The sequence below is a fragment of the Candoia aspera genome, chromosome 6 (assembly GCF_035149785.1).
Source record: "Candoia aspera isolate rCanAsp1 chromosome 6, rCanAsp1.hap2, whole genome shotgun sequence".
NCBI classification, from domain to species: Eukaryota; Metazoa; Chordata; class Lepidosauria; order Squamata; family Boidae; genus Candoia; species Candoia aspera.
Genome location: NC_086158.1, coordinates 50,682,504 through 50,710,393, shown reverse-complemented (window position 1 = coordinate 50,710,393; position 27,890 = coordinate 50,682,504). Strand labels below are relative to the sequence as shown.

Genomic DNA, 27,890 nt, shown 5'->3' with positions numbered 1-27,890 from the left:
TTTTTCTCTGATGGGTGGAGTTTTTCGGAGAGAGAAAAAAAAGCTCATCTCCAGGAAATGAGTAAGCTAGAAAAAAAAAATCGTAGTAAAGCTACCGTAGTAGCTAAAAGCAACAGGCGTGTAGGATGCTCAGAGAAAAGGAAAGGACTTCAGACTGAGTTTTTGATCGCGTTCAGCACGAAAAGTCAAAGCGTGAAACCTGGCGTGAGAAAGCAGATAAAGGGGTCACTCTCGGTTGTTTAGTCAAGTAAAACTTTTGTTGCAGGACACAGTAAGTACAGCATTTACTCTTCTGCCGCAAAAAAAAAGGTTATTCATTAGGTATATTGTTTTTTCTTTTCTTTTTGACATTTGCTTTGTCTCTGAAAATTCAAGCTGCAAAGTTGAGTCTACTGGTTGCATTTATTTTTTCAAAAGTGTGAGACCCCGCCATCCCCCACCGCCTTTTTCGACGCTAAGGATACGAGTCACTTTTGCGCTTTTTTCTGCCCTCTCTTCCTTCCGCTCACAGCCCTCGAGTGTCGCCAAACGAAGAGGGGGAAACAACAGGCGGGCCCACCTTCTCACAGGGCTTTGAGAGTCACTCTGTAGTTTGGAAAAAGGTTTTATATTTGTCCCGTTTTTTCATAGTCCGAAAAAAGTACCGGCAAACACATTGTAGAACGAGTTGCGGAACAGGGAACGGAAGAGGAAAAAGGCTCTTCAAACTTTATGAAAAATGAGGTACTATTAAAAACAGAAACTGATTTCCCAAACTGCACTTCCTCCTTCAAGGGAGTTTACTTTTTCAACTTGCTGACGGATACCGAAAACTTCTTTTATGGTCCATATTCTGATTATCCAGGATGTTCGTCTCTCACGAGACTTTTCAGTTTTCTCCTTCTATTCACACAAGTGCTTTGGGTGCTTTTTTGCTATTGTTATTAAACTGCTAAATTGTCAACAATTTATTTTATACTCCTCCTGAGCCAAATGATTGCAGGCTAGTTTACAGTAACATGCAAATTAACAAGAAGCATTATGGGTAAAACCAAATAAATCCTAATGAAAACACAAGGCTGTAATTCTATGAGCACCTACCTGAGAGTAAGTCCTCAGAAGCAATAAGGATTGCATCTGAGTAGACCGGTATGGAATGTACTGTAAAAGATGAGACAGTTTAGAAGCTTACAATGTAAAGCAAAAAGCCTTTGCCCAGAGATTTAAAAATAGTAAAGTAGGCACCAGGAGAGCCTCTGAAGTGAAGCCCCCCACACCAAAAATCCAAGTTGGCTGCCTACCTCACCCTGGAGAGAATGACTTCTGTGAATGACTGTGTGACAATTCTGTTGTATCCACATCTGTCTGCTTAGATAGATTTGTTAAAATAGATAATTTAGCAATAAGCAGATAAATAAATGTGTACTTAAAATCAGGACTTCAACATTTTCTATGACGCATTCTCCCCATTACAAACTCTGTTTTGTTCTGTTCTTCTGGCTTGCCATAACTGTTATAACACCATTTCCCAACTTGGCATCCTTTTTTCCTCATGACAGCTGATAATTCTAGGAGTTGCAATCTAAATACCTGTTGGAAAAATACGTTTCAGGTACCTGGCCTGTAGCTATGCATTGTAAGGTCCTGGTCCTTGAAAATTCATGCTGCAGTGCTGTGCATGCTTACTTAGTAATACATGCTATTTTTAAGGTTGAATTACCAGATAAATGTAATTCTGTCTATTGTTCCTCCTCTGTAGCTCAGATTACTTTTAAAGGGGGTTAGACAAATTCATGGAAGTTGCAAGTCGTTTTAATTATGGCAGCTACATGGAACCTATATTGAATGCCACATGGAATTAGGCAACTTGGCGTAATGTAAACATCAACCAGAAGGGCCAGTGATCACAGGCTATGAAAACTGTTATCCAAAATACAAGGAAAGTTTCACGTTACCCTCTTTCCTCTGCTTCGTTCTTTTTCAAGACATTTGGCTGGTATTGTGGGAAAAGTGGTGGAATAGATCTTTGCTTAGGTGCAGCAGCGGAAGGACATGCAGAGTTGGTTCCCACCTAAACTAAGCCTAGAATGGGCAGCCAATGAGCCCTGTGGCTCTGCTGTTTACAGCTTCAAGACTGAGATTAAATAGCCAAATTCAGCAACAAAATGGCAGATTTTTGGCAGTGTGATTTTTTTAAGTGAAAGATCTTCATTAAAATAAGGGTGGAAATAGGGGCCCAAAGGCTCTGCAGGGCAAAAGTCACCTATTTAAACCTTTAATAAACTCCAGTGTTCCTCCCAAAACCTCCCAGTGATGTCAATATCTGGACATGCTTCCCTGCAGCCAGGCCCCAACTACATTTAAAAAAAATAATCATCATCAAATGGAAAAGATTTCCTGATCCTTGCTAAGCCAATAATTCAGAATTCAAAATTGCTATTCAATACCTTTGTTGAGATCCTTTTGAAAATATACCTATCCTCTGTCTCACACTAAGTTTCCCTAAACCTCCCATCACCATCTCCTGAAACTTCTTGTGTAGTTCTTAAAACTAAAAATCAGAATTCTTGTTTTTATTTGAATCTTGTGATTATTTACAACTCCCTTGAAATGCCATTGGCTTATCAATGATTTTGATCTAATAGAGGCTTTTTCTGCCTTACAGGTGTCAAAAAATTATCCCGCCTTTATTATTTTTATATATAACTCAAGGTGGCAAACATACCTAATACTCCTTCCTCCTCCTATTTTCCCCACAACAACAACCCTATGAGGTGAGTTGGGCTGAGAGAGAGTGACTGGCCCAAGGTCACCCAGACGGTTTTCATGCTTCTGGCATGACTAGAAATCACAGCCTCCTGGTTTCTAGCCCATTGCCTTAACCACTAAACCAAACATAGTTAGTAAACAGCTTCCTCACCTTGGCACTCTCCAAATTTACAATCCCACAAACTCCTACCACTCTAGCCAGAATTGGTTATGGAAGTTGTGAGTTATGGGGATTGTAGTCAATAGATTTTATGGATCAAGAAAACTGTACAGGTTTAAGCTTGTATAAGATATGTGGATCTTGAAGAATAAAGTCTGGGGCAAGTTTTACAGTCACTATAAACAAAACTTTGAAACAGAATGTTGAAAAGTGATTGGCACAGCCCTTAATCGGTTTGTGAGTGTCTGACACAACTTAAACTTCTAGTGGAGCTACAACTGTTAGAAGATCCAGCTGCCTGAAGCACTCTTAAGAGAAGTACTAAGAGCTCAAATAGGCAACTCGTATGGATGCTGTGGATGGCAGTGACCACCTTGCCATTGACTAGGCTTGGCTGTTCAGACTTGAAGTCCAAGACACCCTCAGGCCCAGCAAGTTGGAGGGAATATATAGCTCTGATGACCTAAAAGGGATTATTTGTGCATTATTTGGAACTTGCTTGCTCTGATAAAAAAGGTATAAAACCTTTCAGTACATTTGACTTCTGTGTATATGTGTATTTGCAGCCTTTCCCAATTTAGTGTCTTCCATACTGTATATGTTGGATTGATTAGTTAAATAATTTTAAGAATCAACCCATGTGGAGGAAGGCTGCTTTAAATCCTAACCTCACAAAATTTCTGTTGGGCTGCATATTTCCCAGTTTAGGTTTTTAATAGCTGACAGCTGTCAGAAGGTAGATATTCCAGTTTGAGAGTCTTAAGTAGGGAGTTGGCACAGTCTGGATATGTTCTGGACAGGGATGTTGCTGTTTAAATTGGTGCTTGGCTGATGTGCTGTTAGAAGCTCAGCTGAAAAAGCAAAACCCTTTGCCCTGCTTTTTTGGTTTTTCACAGAGAAGCAGGATGTGAGGGAAATAGGCAAAAATGGAGCAGTGTACAGAAAATAAACAGGTAAGATGGAAAAAGAATACTCTGTGAGATCTAGGAACAACATTAAATCTGCCCATCTGATACACATTTTAAATTGTAAAGCCAGTTTTTCCATCTTTTTGAGATAAAAAGTTAAAATGTCAGTTAAAATGACAATAGTCTATAGAGTAGATCTAAGCACTTGTATAGCAGCAAGGGCTGCGTTGGAGATCATATTCTGAGACTTTTCACATTTAAGCAGGGGAAATGGCTTGGATGTAAAGGATACTAGAAGCCAACTTTCAGTACACTGGAAAATGTCCTACCTCAGCTATGTGTCCAATCTTGGCCCATTAGAAAACTATGAAAGGGTGCCTCATGCTTTTATTTATGCGTTTTTTAAAAATTATGTATTTCCTATAATTTAATAAACATATTTAAGTCAGAGATAAAATAAATGCAGAGCAGGAGCAGATTAAATGAGGAATTAGCAACAGGGTGCCCTGGATGCCAAGAAGGTTTCAGCATCTCTAGATGGAGTCTGAGGTACTGTATCACAAAACTTAATATATTAAAAAATAGCAAAAAATTACAAAATCGCCAAATATCAAAAGATGTCAGTGTTACAAGATCTTGTGAGATTTCAAGCAAGAATATATGATGGCATAGAGGCAGAGATTGGAAAATTATCATAAAATGTGTGACCCTAAGATTCCAGCCATTGTAACTCCCTGCCTCTTTTTTAATTTTTTTGCCATCTGATGCCCCAAAATACTGTCAACCCTTGGATTAAGTAGACCTGGCAAAACTGAAAGGCCTTTTTCTGGTACCAGAATGGTATTAAACTAGGTAACAAGAAACTTTGCAGGGAGAACATTTAAGAGCTATTAGATCTACTAGACACCAGCTCAAGTGGAGGTATTTTAAAAAGAACCTCAGGAAAACATTTTAAAACTGGGCAACTAAACTTGGATATATTATATCAAGTGGTATACCCTCTCCTAATTTAGGAGCTGCAATCTGTTCCTTAAATCAGAACTGAAATAGTCACTAAGTGAAAACATGAGAGAAAGATTGCAAAGATCTCTGGTTGTTGCCACCTCATATAGATAAAGTTCTCATACAGCTACACAGTGGTGTTCTCACTCCAGCATGCGTTGTCAGGCGCACGAAATTTGGTTTTAAGTGCTCACAGTGATTGGAAATTTTTTATTATTACCATTGTATCTGTTAATGATCACTAAACAAGATAGCTGCTAAACAAAGAGTGGCTGTAGTCCTTATATTTATTTTCCAAATCTTTTAATCCATATTGTGATTTCTTATTTTTTACTGTGATATGGCACGACAGAAATATTTGCCAATCTGGTCTAGTGGTTAAAGCAATGGGCTAGAAACCAGGAGGCTGTGGGTTTGTGATGGTTATTCCCAAAGAGACACAGACTCACTTAGTCAGGGCTAAGGATTTCTGGTTTATTAGGAATAGAATGCATACATGGAAAAAGACGGGAATGAGCACATGGCGTGCGAGGTAGCCGGTAAATACCTGCGGTGCGGACCTGATCCTTCCCCACCCCCTATTGTCCCAGAGTCCTGATCCGGAGTCTTGATGGGCGATCAGGGGGCAATTCCGGAGTCTCGATGGGCGATCAGGGGGATTAGCGCTGATTGTCTCTGTCCTCTTCCTGTGTCCGGAGCAGGTGTGTCCCCCGTGGTAATGCAGAGATGTCAGGGAGATAGGATGGTGGCTTTTCAGGTCAGGGCAAAGGTATGTCTCCTTTGTCCTTTATTTGCATTTGACTTTATAAGATTATCACTGATTCCTTCCTCCCCTTCCCCGGGAAGGCATGTTCCCCGTTGTGATGTATGTATACATCGCAACGGGGGACATGACAGGGTTCTAGTCCCTGTCATGTTCACTGTTTCAATGTACAGTATACATCATAACGTTTCACATGCCATGCCGCTGACGCGTGTTTCTGTTTGGGAGGGAGCTGCTGTGAAACCTTGTACCAAGCTCTGTATCTGTGTTCATTACAGTGGAATGTGTTTGGGTTATGTTCTGTGTTCGAGGACTTTTCCTGCAGACCATCAGAAACCGTTAGGAGCACCTGGGATTGTGAACTTGGGAAGTTTCTACGGGGGGAGGGATCTCATTTGCACCGAGGGTTTTTAGTTTGCATTTGGTGCGCTTTTATCATTCTCAGCTTTCTCTGTGATCCTGCATACTATTCTTTAATAAATCAGATATCTTTGAATTCCTGCTCATGAGTCTGATAGTGTTTTAGAATAGGCAATCATTACATAAAGCTGAGAATCACCAAAGTTGTACCGTTAGCTCCTACCAAGATTAGTTTCTTGTGAGGGAAAATAGTTAACGATGGCTGAGTCCAAGCTCACGACCGGGGGACTTGAGGAGATGGCTACCTTGATGCCCGAGTTGACGGTCAAGAGCGGAGAACTGAGCCTCACCCCAGAACCTTCAGATTTCTGGGAGGAATCGAGTTCTAGTCCTGAGGTGGAGGAATCTGACTATGGGGGAGAACCAGAGCAACCGGCACCCAGCGAATCGCCCGCAGAGTTGATCACCTGGGATGAAGTGGGAGAACCCCAGCCAGGGACGTCCCAGGCGTCCTGGAAGTATCGGTTCCTGCTGACCCCAGACGTAGAATCTACCACGGTATCAACAGAGAGACAGCCCAACACGCAAGGGAGGGAGGAATCTCAAATCCCTGAAAGGCTAAGAGTGATGGAGGCCAAAATAGAATCGATGGAGTACATGCTAAGAAACCTGTCTCTGTCACTGGGGGGGCAGGGGAGGTGCGGAGGAGATCCCAGCTTCACGCAACCATCCCCCATCCAGACCGCCAGCGGGGCCGGAGACGGCTCCGGGATGAATCTCCACCCCGCAGGGCTCGACCACCAGTGTCCCCACCCTGAAGGAGAGCTACTGTAACCTGGGGCCCAACCACTCAAGCAGCCACCGATTCCGCTCCAACAGAAGTGGGGGTGAGAGACTTTTCTGTCAAGTTTCATGGGGATCCAACCAAGTTATCTTTCTTTCTAACCAATGCTAAAAGTTACATGAGGCAGTTTGGAGCATAATTCCCTTCTGAAGAGGCTAAGATAACAGCCATTAGTTGAAGGGTCGAGCGGCTGACTGGTATGTTCAATTAAGTGAGGCTGACTCCCCTGCACTTGATTATTTCGAGGACTTCATGTGGGTGTTAAAGCTGCATTTTGAGGATCCTCTGGCCAAGGCAAGAGCTAAGAAGGCGCTGAAGGATCTTACCCAGGGCCAACTGTCTGTAGCTGATTACTCCCTGGAGTTTAAGGCTTTAGCCGGGAAAATCCCTGACTGGTCTCAGTCAACCTTAATAGAACGGTTTAAAGAGGGACTCAACCGGGACATCCTACGGTGGGCATTGTGTAGGAACGACCCAGAGTCATTGTACGAATGGATCTGTCTGGCCGGCAAGGCTGAGCACACTCAGCATACCTTCATGCAAACCAGATGACCTGAAAAACCACCAGCCACCATGAGGGGACCCCAAAGTGCTGCAACTGCTGCCCAGCCAGGCTATAGAGCCTGGGATGAGGAGAGAGATCGGCGCTACGCAAGGGGTCAGTGTCTCCGATGCGGAAAGGAAGGGCATCGAGCAGCTGGTTGCCCAAAAGCCAAGGCTGGAGATCAAGCGGGCAAGCCGCCAGCCATAACCCCCCCCCCCGCGGCGGATGACAGCAGCCAAGGGTGCAGCCGACGCTGAGGAAGTATTCTACTTCTCGGGAGAGGCTGAAGACGACTCTAAGGAGCCAGCGGGAAACGCCAGCCACCTGCCATGAAGAGCACCTGCGGGCAGGTGGAGGAGGATGGGCGCGAGGATGCTATGGTGAGTGCTGACTGTCCCACTTTAGCAGTAAAAGTGAAATTGGGCTCCCGCACAAAAACTACAGAGGTCTGGGCTTTGGTTGACTCTGGGTGTTCCAGGTGTTTAATTCACCCTGATCTGGTTGCTGCTTTGGACCTGCCTAGCTTCCCCCTCCAGCAGCCTTTGATCTTCACACAGTTGGATGGTTCAACAGCGGGGAGGGGGGGCATCAACCCATTTCACTGGAACTGTTGCAATGCAAATGGGCAGCCACCGTGGGACTTTAAAATTCGTAGTAGCACCTGTTGGCAATCCCTTGGTAATTCTGGGGATCCCCTGGTTGACCTATCGAAGCCCATATATAAACTGGGAACACAGAACTGTGACTTTTAAAGATGGGTTTTACCAAGCTCCTACAGCAGAGAGAGCTTCACGTGCGGGGGTTGGAAGGGCTGCGACCGCCACACCGCACCCTAACTTGGCACATTTAGAAGGCTTGCCCGATCGCTACCAAGACTTTGCAGACACTTTTGGGGAATTGGAAGCAGATCAGCTAGCCCCCCCCATCAGAAAACTGACTGTGCAATAGAGTTGGTTCCCAGTGCTCAGTTGCCCAAGCCAAAAATTTATCCAATGACTCAGAAGGCGCTTGAGGCATTATGGGATTTTTTGACAAAAATCTGTCAAGAGGGTTTATTGAACCTGCAAATTCCCCAGTTGGGGCCCCTGTGCTATTCTGGGAAAAGAAAGATGGCACACTTTGACTCTGTACGGACTATCGAGGGTTAAATTCCATCTCACTTTTCAACAGTACCCTCTTCTGCTGATGAAGGACATGTTAGCTCATTTGTCTAAGGGCAAGATTTTCTCCAAGCTCGATCTTCATGAAGCCTATTTCCGCATACGAGCTGGAGATGAGTGGAAAACTGCTTTTAATTGCCCACTGGGTTCATTTCAGTACAAAGTCCTCCCTTTTGGGTTGGCAGGGGTGTCTTCATGCAATTGATTAATGAAGTATTACATGATCATTTGTTTAAAGGGGTCCTGGTTTATTTAGATAATCTCATTTACACTGAAACCGAGGAGGAACACAAACACCTCCTCAAACAGGTGTTATGCAAGCTTAGAAATGCCAAACTCTATGCCAAACTTTCCAAATGTGAATTCCACAAGACCCAATTTGACTATCTGGGCTATAGGGTGTCTGACAAGGGCATTGAAATGGACCCTGAAAAAATTCAGGCGATTTTAAGTTGGGAACATCCCTGCACCCGGAGGCAATTGCAAAGTTTCCTCGGGTTCAGTAATTACTATCGCCAATTTATCCAGGGGTTCGCTGAGATTGCCTTGCCCCTCACTGATTTACTCTGTACCAAGGGCTTGGGGGAGACACGCAAAGTAAAATACCCTGGGGCAGTGCCGAATTGGACACCTGAATGCCAGGCAGCATTTGAGAAATTAAAAACCCTTTTCACTGCTGAGCCTATTCTACAGCACCCCGATCCTGAACGCCCCTTTGTGGTCCAAGTTGATGCTTCTGACTCCTCAGTTGTGTCTATATTGTTACAGAGAGATTCTGAAAATCACTTAAAACCCTGCGCTTATCTGTCCAGAAAATCTTCTGAAACCGAACGCCGGTGGCATGTTTGGGAAAAGGAGGCGTTTGCTGTAAAAGCTGCTTTGGAAGCCTGGCGTCACCTCCTTGAAGGCGCTAAATGCCCTTTCGAGGTTTGGACCGATCACAGGAATTTGGAAGCCCTCCGCACCCCCCGGCATCTCAGTCCTAAACAAATTCGCTGGGCTCAGTTTTTCAGTTGTTTCAACTTCCAGTTAAAATTTATCCCAGGAAAGAAAAACTTTCTGGCCAATGCTTTGTCGTGTTTACCTCAGGATTTTGACCAGGGGGGCAGATGTAGTTGGGACTGTTCTCACTGAACCACAACTGGGCTTAGTTGCTGTCACTCGGAGCCAGACTCGTGCGCAAGCGACCCCGCCCCCAGCCCAGTCTGGGAAGTGGAAAGTGCAAGTTCCTTGTCAGTTACAGAAGGACTTTCTCCAGGCGCTGAAATCTGACACTTGGTTGCTAGCTAATGAAGACACTGTTTCTTTTGAAAATGGTCTGGCATGGGTGGAACACCGCCTTTATGTACCCGAAACTTTAAGAGCTGATGTTTTGCAGCGTTCCCATGATGATAAACTTGCTGGGCACTTTGCTTTTGTCAAAACATTACATTTGGTTTGTCAATTCTGGTGGCTTACTAATTAAAAACAGTTCAAAAGTATTATACATCATCAACCAAATCAATGGAAAAACTTACAGTAATCCTATAATAATTGACAAGTTGTTGTATATGTAAGCTGTGCATGTGTTTGTTTAGTCATAAATGAACCATGTAATTGATACACACCTATACCAGTTCCTCTTTAAATATGTCTAGAGATGTGAAGGCCCAGGAAAAAAATAGGAAGAACTGGGGAGCCTATTGTTTCTCTCCACCCCTCAAATTTTCATAGATGTCCACATCACTTGAAAAGCATAAGGGCAATAAGATGAGTCATGTGTCATGTACTACAAAAGTTGCTCCAAACAAAACAAACCTAGTCTGGATTTGGTTCTTGTCTCAGTTTGAATTGCCAGATATTTCTGCTTTAGTGAAGGAGGAGCCATTTTGAATTTTTCCAGAAAAGAAAAAGGAAAAACCTCCAGATTTCTGTGACAATTATTTTTCAAATACCAAAGGAAGAGCCTTTCCAAAACTTTAATCATTTATGCTAGAAGGAATGGTCAGTGTTGGCCATGTGACTAACCTTTCTGACACTGAACTATTGAAAGCAGGAAGTTCCTTTCTTGTATTTACAATTAGTAAGATCATTTTGATGCATGGAAAAAAAATAGTTTATCTTTTGAAATTGTTATAAAATCATCTGACACACCTATATATTCCAAAAACATTGGGGAAAAGGGGGAAAATACTTCAGCCTATCTCATTAAATTTGTAACTATTACTGGAACTTGAAAATAAAAGGTTTTGTAAAGCAGGAATAAAGTTTCCCTCTTTTCTTTTTCTTAATCCCATGGCTGAACTCCAGTCCCACATTGAAAAAAAGGGAGTGGCAAATCTGTTCCTAGTTTAGCAATGAAATATACAAAAAAAGGCAGAGAAATTGGCAAACTTAAGAGAAATGCAAAGATCCTTTTATTCTCATATCTGTTTGAAACTTTCTCTCAAGCAATTTGCACAATGTTCTTTAGGGCAAGATGCTTTGCTACCAAGTTTTTAAAAAAAGATTATTTACCATGGGGTTACATAATATCCTGATATTTTGCTGAAGAAATAATGCTCTATAAATGTAATAGATTCATTAAAAAGTCTTCTTGAAAGAATACCCCAAGTTTGTGGGAGTGACCTGAAGCAGCCACAGATGCTGGAGGAATTAAAAGGAAATGCTGAAAATCACCCCTTCCCCTTTCATTGATAAATGTAAAGGAGAGTAGATATATATCACCTTTATTTATGTCTGTGTGGAAAAATATTTTCCTTCCACAGCGTAGTATTCTTGCAAACAAGAATGAAAAAATAGAAGGGTATGATGTTAGAAAAGAAAGTTGATCCATCTACTTTGGATTAGTTTTTACAAGACTGTATATATGCAAGTATTTTGTTGTGTACAAACAACTTCAGTGCAGTGGAATGCACTGTTAGGTCAGAACTCCTTTCAGGGAAGCCCAGGTATCTACCTGTGCAAGACACATTAATATTAATTTAATTACAACCCTGGGACAGTGCTATCCTCTGTCTTCTCATCTACAGTGAGTAGGGGGAGTGGTCAGTGGCCTGAATACCTTCTTTCAATTCTTATAAATCCATCCCTCAAAGAAAAAGATGGGAGTGAAAGTGTGGCCGTTATAATGATTAGAAAAGAAGCTTCTTCATAGAGTACTTCATTTTACATTCCTCAGGGTGTCTTTACTGCCTAATCAGAGATGGACATGAGCTGATGCAGCTTTTTCTTTACTAGCCTTCTATCAGTATACAAACATCTCTTTCTTGTGGAAGGAGATAGGGCTGCCAATCCAGATCCAATTTTGCTTAACAGGAAAAAAATCTTTATGGAACTGTTGGTTACACATCTGACTCAAAGTGCCCCTCTCTTTCCTACTCTTCAAGAGTCAAGTTTATTGAGGAGGAGGAGGATGGGGAAAATATCTCTCATTTCTGTTTACTTAACCTCCCATCTTTGACCCCAAAAACCTTAATTACACTGTTCATGGAAGGAAAGCTCAGGATGATGGAGGAAAGGAAAAACAAAATACTGTATGACTGTAAACTGAAAGGAAAAAAATCCCTTAAATGGCTAATTTCAGTGGGATTTTTTGAGATTGAAGATGATCATCGTGGTTTTTATCTGGAAAGCTTTTTTAAAATGCTGCACCTGCTTGCAGCAACAAGTAGCTCTCATCCAACCACCCAGCATTGCTGAAAAACAGATGCTGTAGAAGAGTTGTTAGGGCTTTGAGTGGCTGCAACAGACATATGCCATATCCAGAAACACATCTAATGTGTAGGTGTCCTTTTGCACCAGATCTCTGGTGAATTTCAAAGGTAGGAAAAATGAACAGTTTCTAGAAATGTTAAGGTACTTCATCCACCTGCAAGTCAGCAAAATTCCAGGTATTTTTAAATATTGAAAAAAATCTGTTAGATGGAATTTGTGTGTCCCCAAAGAGGACATGTCTAGGAAAAACTGGATATATATTTAATGAGTTCTTTTTTAGTTTCCTAACTACAAATTACTTTACTCCCGCTATAACAGGAGACACATGCAATTGCACACATATCTGAGATGAAATGGGTTGTCTCCTCTGAGGGGCACGAGTATGGCTCTGAAAACCCCTTTTTTCCAGAATCCCTACCACATCCTACAACTCCTGCAGAAAACCAATTTGGTAATGCTGCCACCAGTCACCGTTCCTTAGAGAACTATTCTCTGCTGCTGAATTACTTAGGAGGAGGCAAGTGGCAAACTCCCTGCTTTCCTTTTTTAGCTTGATCATGTGGGCAGAAGCGTGTGCTAAGGTTAAATTTCTTTCAGAATGAAAGTCACTGTTTCAATAAGAATTTAAGTCTTTATTGTGTACTTCAAGATTAAAGAGCTGAAAGAACAAAAGAAATGGAGCAAGGAAAATAACTAATGCAATTTAAATTAAAACATGATGGGTTCTAGTTGCTCAGTACAGAAACATGCACAAAAATACATCCAACAAAAGGCTTCATCCATCTTAACCCAAGGTCTGGGAGAACAACCAACCTTCAAGGCCTTATGGAATAGTAACAGGGTGGGAGCCTACGATGACTTTGGAAGGGGTTAGCTCAGCCTCTGCTCTTTCAGCCCAGAACATGCACACGATGGCAAAACAAAACAGAGCCAAGGTACCACCATTCAGATATTTTTAGAAGAGTTTAGAATTAAAATTATCCGCTAGTCCCTTGATTACTATATTTCTTCTGGATTTTCAGCCCAGCCCTGATTGAGGTGCTGCTTGATCTGCTAAGAAAAACCAACCCAGGAGGGTACTCTCCTAAACTTCCCATGAAAGTAAAAGACAAAAGCAAAATGGGGCTGTCCCCACTCCTCTTGTCACATGAGAGGGAAATTCTGCTTCTAATTAGTTGCTCAGAGTTTGATTTTCCTGGACTTCAATTTCCTCTGCCCACTATTACATTGACAGGTTACAGTAGGTTTCTTTGACAAATCACATGCAGGACCACAACTGCAGGGGGGCAAGCGGGGCATGTGCCCTGGGCACTGTGCTGGGGGGGGCAAAGTGGGCATGGAATCCATGTTTGTCCCAGGTGACACAGACCCTAGTTGTGGCCCTGATCACATGTAGGGCTCCCTTAAACTGTTTTGTGACTAAACCTCTTGGGATGAGATTCTCCCCTGTTTATTATACAAGCTCTCCTATAGTTTTTGCAAAGTCACAAAGTTTAGTTTTCAAATTCATTATGGTCATTTGACAAGCAATAAAAATTACATCATATACTGTATAACAAACATTTGACAAAACATAACATCAAGACAATTCAAAACGTGCTTAGAATTTCTTAGCCCTGTAACAGCAGATCATACATAATACTGGGAGTGGCACAGTATTTGGCCACACTGCTGAATATACTTTTATGCTGATGTGCTAGAACTCATGTCAGATCTCATTTCCATACTGGGAAATCCCTTAAAATAGGAGTTACGATTTGGATAAACAGTATAAAGTAATAAAAATATGCATTACATTCTACAAATAAACATTTCTAGATATAATTCTCTACAAAATACGTATGAAGCATATTTTTAATGTTTTGAGGGGCATACTTCCCTTTGTATTCACATCTTTAAGTGTATGTCTTGACTTGCGCAAGAAATTCTGAAATGAACAAATTTCATATAGCTCTATTCTGATTCACATATAGGAAATGCAAAACTATTTGTATAAAAATGTTGCACTGGACTTGTGTTTCAGTTAGCTCTAGTGCTGTGCATCTTTTGTGATGTTTTATATGTAATAATCTTGCTTAGTGATTTTTCTGGAATTTACTAATCTTTAGTAATTTATCCCAGTGATTTTGCTAAGCTGGAATTTACTAATATTTGAAAATTTTTACCATACACTTTCATGGATCACTTGAAGAATGTCCAGGTAAACACTTTTTATGTTCCCCTTCAGCACTGAAGGGGAAGCAGATGCCACTAAAATAGCTTACCTGTATATAACACTTAGTTCTTTCTGATTCCTGTGTGAGTTGTACATTGTCATTTTCACTATGGTTTTGAAATCCATATGTGCTGTAGTTGGCTGATTTGCATATAATGCTAAGTGGTACTTTAGAAACGTGAAACAGAGCATTTCACTCATGTACTTTCACCTTTCTTCTTTATAGCTGTGAAAAAGACTTGGAAAGATTTTGTTACCTTTCCAACTAACAGACTTTTTTCTTGGTTTATCTAAACTGGAACAGTGATTAGCAATTCATTAAGGCATAAAACATCCAGGATTGTTAATTCATCTTAGTTAAGAAAAAAAAACCCTAACCTTTCAGTGTTAAAAAAAATGGATTCCTGTTATCTCATGGCCAGCAACTCAACAATTTCATATGTATCTGGGAAACCTGCTTACCAAATGTCAGCCCTTTGATGTAGACAAGATCAGGAAACAGATGCCTCAGAAGAGACAGGCTACAGTAACACAGTCTTGCAAACTTTTATCTCCCCTCCCTCTTATATCCCAGTGGATAAGGGAGGAGCCTCCCTGAGTCTCTTCTGAATATGTTTCAGTCCTTTTTGCTTTATTTGCTTGGGGCGGAAAAGGGAATAGATCTACATGGGCATGACTGCTATAGACCACTCCTCCCACGCTTGGACGGTTTCAGATTCTCCTGCCATTTGGACTTTTTTACTCAAATATATATATATATATTAGAGTAATTTTATATTTGTATATTTTAGTTATTGTATGGTGGTTGTTTTAACTAATTATTGTAAACTGCCCAGAGTCCCCTGATGGGAGGAGATGGGCAGGGACAAATTGAATAAATAATTTAAAATAAATTTATTTATTTATTTTTCAAATTTTGCCACTGCCCCTCTCCCCACAAAGAGGAACTGGCTGGTTTACAATAAAACTAACAAGTTAAAAACAATAGCCATTAATAATATATAAAATATAAATACGATTACCAAATATAAATATAAAAAATATATAATGGTTCTTGCCTATTTCCCTCAAGGTATCTCCGTTACGCTCTATGCCAATTTTTTTTTTTTTTTAGCATCTGGGAAAATCAGATAATAAGTATATAGGGAATTTTAACATAGCATGAATTAAAACAGCTAAGTACATAATGTGTTATTCAGGAAAGTTTTATATTACACATTTACAAAAAGTATATCAGGAAAGTTATACACAAATGTGAAAAATATTTTTTACTTTTTATTATGGATTAAATAAGAATGTAAAATAAGTATGTGTGATTAACATCCACCGTTAAGAGTAACTCTTCTTTTTTTCTGGATGTAGAGTAATGCTGAATCTTGGTTTAGTTGTATGAAAATACCCTAGCCTCTCTTTTAGCTTACACTGTCCTATTTTCCTTTTTATTGGTATAATTCCAAACAAAAGTGTAGAAGATAGTTCAGCTTAATTTATTTTGTATGTCAATCAAACCTTAAATTGTGCTTAACTATGGTAATTTTTTTACACTCTAATGCACATATAGGTCTTTGCCATAACCCAACTTGTGTGAGTTCTGCCTTCCCCTCTCCTATGACAGTGTTTATATGCCAACAAGAGCCTTTATTTTGGTACAGTATGTCTGTGACTTAACAAGTTAATAATTTTTGTAGTCCTGAAGATTTTTTTAAATCTTGACCGTTACAATTTTTAATGCAAACATTTTCTGTTCATTTGCATACCAGCAGTCAACTAATTATAGCAATTCCCACCCTAGGTTTAATGTCTCCTGTCCACCATAATTTTGATCAGTGTTTAAAATCATGCTTAGTTTAAAATCTGTGCTATCAGCTGCCAATGCAGAAATGTTCAAATATTCTATTTTGTACCTTGAGTAAGAATTTCTTTAATTTCACAAACATTCATCACGGATTTCTTTTTCTTTTTTTGAAACATATCACCAGAGCATTGAAAGGGATAGTAAAACTTTTCAACCTGTTTACGGTCCTAGCTGGAGCAACATTCCTACAAGGATCTCCCCACTGTTTCAAAGACTGCTGCTTTATACATTTTTTGATAGGCAAATTGCAGCCCCACTGTCTATGATCTTGCAAATGTTACCTCTCTTTTGAAATTGCAACAGATGTTGTAGGTGTAAATAAAAGCTTGGAGGAAAGGAAATTGGAACAGACCTTTATGGTCCCAAAACAAATCTTCAAGGCCTTTTCTTATCTCATAATTGGCAGCACAGTGAAAACTGAGGAGCTTAATCACTGTAGAGCAGAAACCAAATAAAGAACTATGGAGTATGTGTTGCTACCACCCTCTTTCTAACACATCCCACAATTGGAGTAGAATTTGATTATGTTTTATTCTAGCTAATGCTGCTCACCAGTTGGCATGCACAGGCAGGGTAACAAATATTAAACAAGCTTATTGTGTTTGTCAGCACTGAGATTAAGGGGATTATGCATCGTACTTCTTATACACAAGGAAATCAACCACACCTTTAATTTTAGAGATGAATGCTGATGGAGCATTAAGGCATAAGCATCGCTTCTCATTAAAATGATACATTGCCTAAGGAGATATCTACAGGCTTGTTTTGCTGTTTCCTTGGCATATGGCTTCCCCTGTCTGCAGCAGAATTGAGCTTTTGCTTGCTCCCAAATGCTGTTCTGCTAGGTTTATGCACTGGATCTGGCTAAAGCCTGAATTCCAGACTGAGTTAGATTTTGAAATCAATTTTCATAGACAGTACTCAAGATGGAATGCTGTGGCCAAATTCATTCCATTCCAGATGTGAGCATTTGCAAAGCTCCAGCTCCATTCTTGCAAATGGCAACAATGCTGTAGTCATACTGAAAAAGGAAAAAAAGGCATGTAAAATGCATGTAAAATGCCATGGGGGGAAGAAAGAGGTCTGTACGTTATTTGTTACATGTCTTTAATCAGAGTGATCCTTGTGAGCAGACCATTTATCCCATCCAATCCCAGCCTTGATCTGGGGAGCAGAGAGATATCCCTAGTTTTACCATTTGTTCCACATAATTGTTATTTAGCATGTCACCCTCCCAACAATCAACTCCTCCTAATTCGACCATCCCTACCTATTACACAACCCTTTGCTCTCCATATATGAAATTTGTTGAGCATAGACCAGGTGAAATATGACAGATTTTATTTCATTCTTCCTTTGTAATAGGGTATGCTTCAAAAAATGATTTAAATATAGCTTGAAAAGTCTTGCACTCATTTCTATGAAATTTAGCACCCTTCTTAGGCTGATATTTTCTAGTAAACTTCTTCCCATTTTGGTAAAAACAACACTATAATAGCCATTTGTCTTTCTCCCATTATAGGCTATAGGAGGCAGAAATCTGTTTGAATCCCATTGCTGAACCAGGGATCAGAGTGAACCAGGCTATCCCGGGAGTCATTTCTGGAGCTCTGGGTCTTAAAATAGATTGGGTGAAATTTCTCCTCCAAACTGATGGTCTTAGATATGTCTGACTAAAAAGTGCATGGATTCAGACCCCATGGAAGGCTGAACCTGGAACCTTCGAACACATCTGGAGGCATCAGATTAAGAGAGGCTGATATGGAACAATTGGCAGTCTTGAGTTCTCTTGAAATTCATCAGACCCTAAACTAGTTCTCAGGATAAATATATCCTTTCCAAATTACTAATTATATAAATCAATGTTCTAGTAGTTTACTGAGTCTTGGATGGGAACAGTAACCAGGTACCCGTATCAAAGACTCCATATTCATGGAGCTTTCAGTATTTTCAGTTTCAGATAATACCATCTTCCTACTTAATTTACGCAGTTCATGAGTAATGGAAATGGGTGGATGGGTGGATTAAAAACATGAACAATAATAAATAAGAGATGAAGACTCAGTAAAATTGCTTTCATTGATCTTATAAATGCCAAGAGGGAGAAGGCTTTGTGGAGCTCTGGAGGTAGGGAGTTCTAAAGTGGGGGCTGCCATGGAAGGCTTGTCTTATCATCCATATTCCCCTAACTTCAGATAGAGTGGGGACTCTTAACAGACCTCCCCAAGACATTCTCTCTGGTCAAACAGATTTAATTCTAGCAAGCTGGTGCCTCATGTCAACCTGTGCTATACCATATAGGACCACTTAAGTCATTACACTTTAAATTGGGTTGAGAAATCTATTAGTCAGTGCAGCAACAGTGCAGACTGACACATCAGTAATCTTGCTCTCATATTCTGGACCACTTGTAGCTTCTGGGTAACCTCCAAAGCTACCCCATATAGAATTCATTACAGTAATCCAGCCAGGTAATAATCAAAGCATGAGTTAATAAAGTCAGGGTATTCTGGTTTAGATAGGGTCATTACTGGTTCGCCAGCAAACATCACCCAGCTATGGCTTTCACCTACAGTTTAAGTGGTAGTCCTGAGTCCAGAGACAACTACTTGGAGGGATAGACATGACACGATCTAGAATTACTACTGCAACAGACGTTCATAGATACTTATTAATTGTCAGCCTTCCAAGGTAATCCAGACTAGGAAACCAAAGTTACACGTGCTAATACTACTTGTATTATGAGGTTATAGTAACAGAATCTTGCAAGTCTGATTGCACTTCCCCCTCCCTCCCTCCATCTACATGAGGACTAGAGAGGGTCTTGTCTGAGATGCTTTCTCAAACTGCATATTTACGCTGGACTCAGATTTATTTTATCTGTTGTTGCCTAGTTTGCAGCTCTTCTTGCTGTCCCTCAAGGTTATTTCTTCTGCCCATTACACTACCTGGCTGCCCAAAGGAGCCGAAAACACCTTGTATCCAAGCCACATATGGCAGAATCATGCTGCAGAACACCACGTCCACTTCCTCAGGTGTAGTATCTCAAAAGAATCCCAGATAACATTCCAAGATCTAGCCTCACCCACCACATTGAATTCTGTCCAACTTGCATCTAGCCCAAAGCAAACTTGAATAACAATATCCATCAAGAAACCCACAAAACCATCCAGTGAGCCTCAAGGTCTTATCCTGCTCATTCTGCCTGCAAAGAGCCTAGGTAATTGAAAGAGCTGCCATGCAGGAACGTGGAGAAGAAGTGTAGAGAAAAAATGATGCTTCACTGCCCTTATCAGAATTGTGTAGACGCTAAGATGAAGTGTTACCAGTGCTCAGTCATATTCTTTTTGGTTTCCTGCCACTGTCACTTTAGGCATCTTTTCTATCAAGTCATTTCCCTGAGATCTTTAGTAAACTAAAAAGCTGCTTGGAGTCACTATGGGCAGAGCTCTTTGCAGGAGCACTCTTATCAGGCACTCTGGTAGTCTCCATTTTCCAAAACTACAGCAAAAAACAACTGCCCACCAAGTTGTCAGGAGAACCCCAAGCACCTTCATGTACCCATGATAATCCATCATGCATCTAGGGCAAACCAAAAGGGTCCATTACCCTTGCAGAGGCAAGGTCAAAGGCAGCTGTTAAGCAAGATGACCTTTCATAACATGTCTCAGCTCCAAATAAATCAACCAAATCAAGTGCATGCCTTCCAGTGCAGGTTAAAGCCAAGGTCTGGAACAAGCCCACGATCACCCTGGAAGCCATGAAATCACAAGCTTCACCCTACCCCTCTCCCAGGGCATGGACATTGAAGTCCCCCAAGACAATCAGTCTCGGGAGCTCCAACACTGGCCCTGAGAGGGTACCCAGGAGCCTGTGAAGGGCCACTGCTGGGCCTTTTTAAAAGCATATTGTTTTTCACATCACTATGTTAATTATATACAATTATCTATATGTTTTGGTGAAATGACTTCAGGGTAATGCTTTGTGAGACAATGAATATAGGTTGATAGTCACTTGCAAAATGTTAGCTTATATTCATTGTCTCACGCAGCTTTACCTTGAAGTCATTTCACCGATAAATGGCCATGAAAACTTCTCTGATCTTTATTTAAATTATTTTATAACCTTTTATTAATTAGACACAGTGCCTCCTCCTGATCACAATCCACATGCATTTGGTCAGGTCAGAGACCTGGGTGCCTCAATAAGGATAGCAAATTTTCTTATTTCTTCTGTATGGCTCCAGTTAGCATTACAAGACCAAAGCCTGGTTGCTGGCAGTGTGTCTTGTTGTGTTTGGTTCTCAAAAACACACATTCTGTTCCATTTTTAAAACAGCCCAGAAAAGGAAATCCTGGAGATTTCTCGTAAACAGATAAAGGTCCATTCTGGCTATTTAATATCTGGCTTAGTTTTTTTAAATCCTCAGTGGCATTGGATTGAAAGAGATATTTGTCCTTTAAATTACGTATCTCATTTTTCCAGGATGTCTTATGAAGAATTATCCCAAACCAGGAACAGGTTTTTTTTGTTTGTTCTTCTTGGACCATTATATGTTCAAAGAATAGGAGGCCTAATTCTTGCATGCATTTATGAATTACATTCCATAATTTTCCCAGGATTTCCCTGTACTTACCAGTACTTCATCTAATTTTTCTCAAAAACAACAACATAGATTTTTTTCCATTCTGTGAGGTAGGCTGGGCTGAGAATAAATTAGCCCAGCTCCCTTAGTGAAATTAAGTGGCTGAGAGTAGATCTGAACCTAGATCTCCCCAGATTAAATCCAGAAGCATAACTGCTTCACTGACTTGGCTGCTGCTTTTATTAAAAAGTACTGTGCCAAGTTTAGCTTGCTACATTGCAGGGTGAAGCATTGTTTCAGAAGACCCATGGAATATATAAACGTAGTGATATCTGTATAATGCAAGAAAACCTTATAATGCGGCATTAGCTAGACAGATGATAGGCTCCATTGCCAGCAGTTGAATTTGAACACACAATTCTTTACTTTGTGATACTCCCTACTCAAATTTACAGACTAATTTCCTTCATCCTCGGACATTTTATACACATTTCTTGTCCTTGTTTTCTAAGCCACCAACTAGCATGCCCCATCCTGGGTCAATATGCTTTTGCTAGTGGTCAGTTAGAGGTGATTATGTGATTGCTAACAAGAAGTTGGACAACTACTTCCAACTGTTGTTAAAACTGTTTCAAATTAATACCCCTTCTCTCTGGCTTCTCTTTATGCTCCAGGCCCTTTCTTGGATCATCGAATTTATGCCATTGTGCTCTCCCTTCAAATCCTTGATCAAATCCTTACTTTTTCCCACCTATTATTTGAAGATCTGATACATATCATCACAACAGGTCACACTCATTTTTGTTCCAAAGGCCTCTGTTCATTGTTAAAATGTAGTTTGCAAACTCCTGCCTGCAGAATTCTGACAGCTTAGTTTGCAATAGTCTGTGAGTCTTCTGCAATTCCTCTAGGAAAATTCAGCCTGCCAATCATATAACAAGAAAATCTGGTTTCCTTGCTTCTCAGGAACTGCAAGAGCAGGTTTATCTAGCCCTTCTTATATATAGTGGTCTGAATTCTGCTTCCCAGCTGTAGATACTGAGAATTTCTTCCATAATTTACCCAATTTGATAGACTACTTTCCTGTGCTGTTCTGGGGCAAGTTACATGGTATAGAGCAGTCTTCCCCAAACTGGCATCTGGGATGGCAACTCTCAGAACTGGCCATTCTGGTTGGGGATTCTGAGAATTATTGTTCCAGAAAATCCATGTGTGGCAAGTTGGCACAGACTGGGGTAGAGCCTGCCAATAATGGATAACTGCACCAACTCCCACATATTCTTTCTATAGTAAACATGATACTGTTGGAATATAATGCTGAGACCTATTTGGTAGTGGTAGTCTGTAATTTTATTCAGTAAAGAGCTGCGCTGCACTTTAATAAATTCATGGCTTGATACTGACTTGGTGGAAAATGTCTAAATCTATGTATAGGTTTGATGTTGAAATTGTTTGTTACAATTACATTCTGTCTGTTTCCAAGATGTGGAGGATACTTGGGGTCTTCATTTTATCTCCCGAACACAACCCTGTGAAGTACAGTAGGTTGAGCTGAAAATCAGTGATCCAGTATGTTATCATAGTCATGGTGGACTTGAACTTGGTCTCCCCAGGCCTAAACTAGCACCTTAATTACTATATTACACTGGCTCTATATTCTGTCATGTACTCTGATAGTAAATTTGAGGGTATTTTAATAGTAATACTGAAATAAGAGAAGGTGGCAAAGAAGATTATTCATTGTTCTTATTTGCACAGTTGAGGCAACTCCAAAATAATGATAATTTCTCTTGAGGATGAAATTAGGACCTCTTCTGTCTCTCTCAGCTTTGGGGAAGGTAGATTTGGCCACAATGATGCATTTAGCTACTCATTTAGATCATTTAGACTACTAAACCATGTGTTTGTGGAGCCACCCTTGGAAAAAAAAAATCAGAAACATCAGCTATGGCAAGATACAGGGTCTTGTCTGGCATGCACTGCAGAGTCTTGAATTCATGTAGATGTTAAATAGAACAGGAGAGAGTTCAAGTTCTGTGGCACCCCACAAGCAAGGGGCTCTGGCTGTGATCTCCCTCCACTTGTCAACACTGATTGAAACTGGCCTCAGAAAGGAGGGGAACCACCATAAAACCATGCCTCCCACTTCCAAGCTAGTCCATGGTTGGCAGTATCAGGCAGGCGCTGTGAAGCGCAGGTGGATGCTGTGGGCAGGTACTACAGAGCATGGGCAGAAAAGTGGGAGTTACTTGCGACCTGCCAGCTTCCCAGTGACTTTGCTTGTGGGAAGCCAGCAGGAAGGTCGCAAATGGCAATTACGTGACCACAGGATGCTGCAGCCATTGTAATTGCTAGCTGGTTGCCAAGTGCCCGAATTGCAGTCACACGAGCATGGGGACGCTGTGACGGCCACATCTTCGCAGACCAGTTGTAAGTCCCCCTTATTCAGTGCCATCGTAACTTGGAACAGTTGCTGAACAAATGTTTGTAACCCAAGGACTACCTGTATAGAGGTGGAGCTGTCCATACCTTTAGCAGGAGAGTCTTCAATAAAATGGAAGCCACCATTGAGAAGACCTATCACCTGGCCCACATTCCATGAACCTCATGTGTAGGGGGTCCTAAAACAGGCCTTCTCTAGTTGAATGGAACAAGATGAGCAGATTTAATTTTGACAAGGCTTTGTCTGAAGTATTCCAATGCTGCATCATAAAGAGCTTTAAGGCTGATAACCAGCATTTTTAATTAGGCCCAGCAGCTTATTAACGACTAGTGCAGCAATTTCAAGAGATGTGCTTGCCTGACAGAGTTGACATTTCAGATGTCTGGCTACCATGAGTTGCATCATGGTTTGCATAGTTGCTCCCTTAGAACCAGAGTTTTTATACTCGCTGTCTGTTTTAAACTTTAGTCCATACTTCTTTGGAGGACAGATCTATTAAAATTAGTACGATTTATCAGCAAGAATTGTTTCATGTATGGAGTGTTGGTTGCATGATACTACAACATCGATTTCAACTTGCTCATGTGAATGATCTTTTTCAGATCAGTTTCTGTAGACAGTACTGTTTGAAAAATCAGTATGAATCAATTCACACGTGTGAGTAATTGAATGCTTATGTAAGCTAGCACTTTAAAGATACTTTTCATTGTGGAAAGGTATCATTATCATTGTATCATTATCTCAATGGATAAAATTCTTCAAGAACAAAACAATTATAAATACGAGGAGGAGATAAATAGTGGGTTTAAGGCTATTATTTTTGCAAATACAGTGTACTAGAAGAGGTAATACAATTTTCTATCTTCAGAAAGCTCTCTTTTTTCACTAATTTTAGAATGCACACAGGTTGTTAGCCTTTTAATGATGCCTAGATGAGAGATCAACATGCAAAACCATAAGAACTAATACAGCCTTAGGACATCCACATATGAAATCAGTTAAGGGTTTTGGTTTGGTTTTTTTGGGTTTTTGTTCTTTCTGAAATTGTGTAAGAGTCATATTTTTGTACCTCATTAGCTAGAAATGAATTTAGTCTCCTGACACCAAAGGGAACAAGCGCCATACACTTCATCATTGTAGCAATATTAAATGAAGGGTTGACAAAATGAAAATTGCCATCTGCTTTCTTTACTCTGCTTGTGGGGTTTATAATTAACACCCACCTTTTGTTAGAAATCGATAAATATTTTTCTCTCTCCTCCTTTCTCTCAGCAGTGCCCACTCATCTATAAGCAAATTCCTGAAATATACTGATGTTTATAGATGTTACATAGATAATTGCTTCCTATGTCTGAAATCATGGACATTTTTAGAACTAGAGAGAAAATGTGTAATTCATCTATGCCAGTAATGTACTTCTTTGTGTTTGTGTGCCATTATTAGCAAAGCTGACTGTGTTTCTCTCTCTCACACACAGGTAAAATTTTACTATGCCAGCAGGATTCTTCCGGGTGTGTTTGGTGGTAATCACAGCTATTGTCAACCATCCACTCCTCTTCCCAAAGGAAAATGTCACTGTTTTTGAAAACACGGAGGAACTCATTGAAAAGATGAAAGAGCGTGAGGAGAACCTGAGGCTAGAGCAGGTGAAACTGGAGCAGGAGTTAGAAGCCCAAGAACTTTCACTAGATTCTTCAGAGGAGAAGACTGGGCCAGAAAAACAGTATGACCATGATTCACTTGCTTGGAATTTCTGGACTGCTTTGTCCATGATAGTCTTCCTTCTGATTGAATTCTGGAGGCAGGATTATCAGGAAGGGAACTGGCAAGATTATAGCAATGAAGATGATGAAATTAATGTCCTCGGAAAAACATTCAAGGGTTTTATCCTACCAGACAAAGTCACGTTGGTCAATTTTTATGAAAAATGCCTCCAGAATGTGACAAGTGATATTGCTAGGAACCGAGAGCTCGTGGAAGGCTTTGCAGATGACTTATTAGAAGCTTTGAGAAGTGTGTGTAACCGAGATACTGACATGGAAGTGGAGGAATCTATAGGAGTTGGGAGCATGTATGAAAACTGGAGAGCTCACAAGCCTTTCACTTGTGATTTCATTGTCCCCTTTACTCCTCCAGAGCCTTACTGTTTCCAGTTTGAGAGCTGGTGTTCAGGAGAGTCTGTTCCACCAGACAAAGTAAGTCATGGTATGATAAAGATCATCCGGGCAGATGAGAACTCAACAGGTTGTATCTGTGATAAAACTAAGCTGGGGGAAGATTTACTGTGCTTGCTTCATAGCAAAGTGAGCCAATCTAGGCAGAATAGCCATATGGAAGATCTCCTTTGCTTCAAAGACACTCAGTATCTTGATTCTGACCAGGTTATGACATGGTTCCAGATTGCACTTACCAAGGGATGGAATAAAATTGCACACAAGTATGAATTCAGTCTTACTTTTAATCACCTGGATACTCCTGGTGCCCTGAAAATCAAGTTCAGGTCTGGAAAGACCATCACGTTCAACCTCAGGCCTGTGGTACAATATGCAGATTCTGATGTATATTTTATCTCTCACTTTCCATTCAACAGCTTGGCAGAGAGCTTCACCAGCAGCACTCACTGGTTTCTCACCTTTACTGTGTATGAGAAGAGATATATCCAGTTTATTTCCAAAACTTTGCCTGCTAATCCTTGCCACCTCAGTTGTCTTCAGATTCTGTCTTTCCTTCATGGAAAGCAATGCAGTCTAACAGAACCGAGTAGTCTGACAAACTATCATTTGAAAACAGTAATGCTGCATTTGCTACAAATCCATCCTAGTTCAGCTTGGGCTTCTGACTGTCTGGAGGCCAGGCTGCAAGATGTACTTAATTTTTTGGAGAAAAGCTTGCAAGAAAAAAGGCTTTACCACTTTTTCATTGGAAACAGGAATCTGCCACAGGAACTGGGTGTACCAGTGGAGTTCCGAAAGGCAGAACCACTGAACCTTTTCCGCCCCTTTGTTCTGCAACGAAGTACTTACAGAAAAACTATGGACATGTTCCATGAGATGCTTAAAAATACATCAGCTTTAATTAATGAATATACCATGCATGTTCCAAATGGACGGGCAACTCCATTAAATAAGGAACTTCTGTGACAGCTACTTCTCTGACAGCTACCATATATGCAAATCTCCCCATGGGAGAAAACTGATACCTGCTGTAGAATTTACAGATGGCTCTATAGCAACACCATTCTCATTTTCTTTCCAATGATACTGGCTGATATTTATGCAATCTTCAATGTTTTTACCACTGAATATCTCTTTGTTGTAATGAGTTTAAGCAAGGAAGAATTATTTTAATTTATTTATTATATTACAGTTCTTAGAATATCATGGAATCTGTGTTAAGTGTTTTATTATTGCTGCTGCTGTTGCAAAGTACAGCAGCCAGATTTGAAAACAGTGCCTTATTTACAAGGCCTAACATCTTAATGAGAAAAAGATAATGTAAAATTAGGTAATAGATCTTCAGTCTTGTGCTTTTCACATTGGCATAAAACTCTACTATCAGGAATTCTTTAATGTAATTACAAGTTAGTTTAAATACATATAGCAGAACAATTGCATTTGACAGTGCAATTCCAAATTATGTCTGTTTAGAAGGAGATCCTACTGAATTGGGTACAACTTGCTTCTAAGGGATCTCAGCTTAAATAGGCTTGACATATTTGCATTCAGAAACTCTTAAGCAGATCCAAGTTTCTGTCCATCTTCACCAAAATGATTCACATCTGTAAATCAACAGGAAATCCATGAAATGATGCAAAACCAGGCTCTGGGCACCTTTTCTACATTTCGTCAAATATTACTTCACCCATGACTAGTACTTCATCAAAATACCTTCTCAAATGTTCTCTCCAATTGCTTTCTTAATTTTTCTCAAAAATACAATTTCAAAGAACAAAAGCTGACAAATAATTCCCAGATGTACTTAAATTTAAAAAATGGCCAAAATCGTTGGGGCCATGTAGTTAAGTTTGCAGTGCACTAGTTTTTTGTTTTGTCAAAAGCAGAAACTAGCAATAGGCTGCTACTCTTGTAGCTGAAGGAGAAGCAGAGATTGTCTTATTGTTGAGCCTTGCCAGGATTATTATTGGCCAAAGGCTTTTAAGGCAACACTGCCGCTTAGAAGATGGTTGTTGACATTGTTTCCCTCCTATTTCTTGGTTAAGAGGCTTGCTTTGCCATTCTCTGTTGCAATGGGAACTGCTAATTGTTAGAAGGAAAAGGTTTTCTGCCATAATGGCCAACTTGCTATTTTTGTGAAGCAAACCTCAGTGAATAGTCTGAAGTGAAGACTGCTTAAAAGCCAAATCTACATAGGATTGAATTAGAAATAGGCAAGATCACTCACCTGTATATTAAAGTCCCGCCTTTTTATTTCTATCTGTCTGTCTATCTCAAGGTGGTGAACATACCTAATCCTCCTGCCTCCTATTTTCCTACAATAACAACCCCATGAGGTGGGTTGGGCTGAGAGTGACTGGCCCAAAGTCACCCAGCTGGCTGTCATGTCTAAAGGAAAACACACTCTTGATTTCTGGGCCAGCACTGTAACCA

The 27,890-nt window shown here is 40.5% G+C and overlaps 1 protein-coding gene across 1 annotated transcript; it reads left to right on the top strand.

The window, feature by feature from the left end:
* On the top strand, nt 1-26,661 carry ITPRIP (inositol 1,4,5-trisphosphate receptor interacting protein). Its single transcript, XM_063307125.1, has 3 exons — nt 1-271; nt 631-723; nt 24,761-26,661. The coding sequence occupies exon 3, from the start codon at nt 24,774-24,776 to the stop codon at nt 26,421-26,423; it is 1,650 nt and encodes a 549-aa protein (XP_063163195.1). The 5' UTR covers nt 1-271; nt 631-723; nt 24,761-24,773; the 3' UTR covers nt 26,424-26,661.
* The last annotated feature ends 1,229 nt before the right edge of the window (nt 26,662-27,890 follow it).

Excerpts from the sequence above, each read along its gene's own strand:
- ITPRIP (XM_063307125.1), top strand. The coding sequence starts at position 24,774 with ATGCCAGCAGGATTCTTCCGGGTGTGTTTGGTGGTAATCACAGCTATT.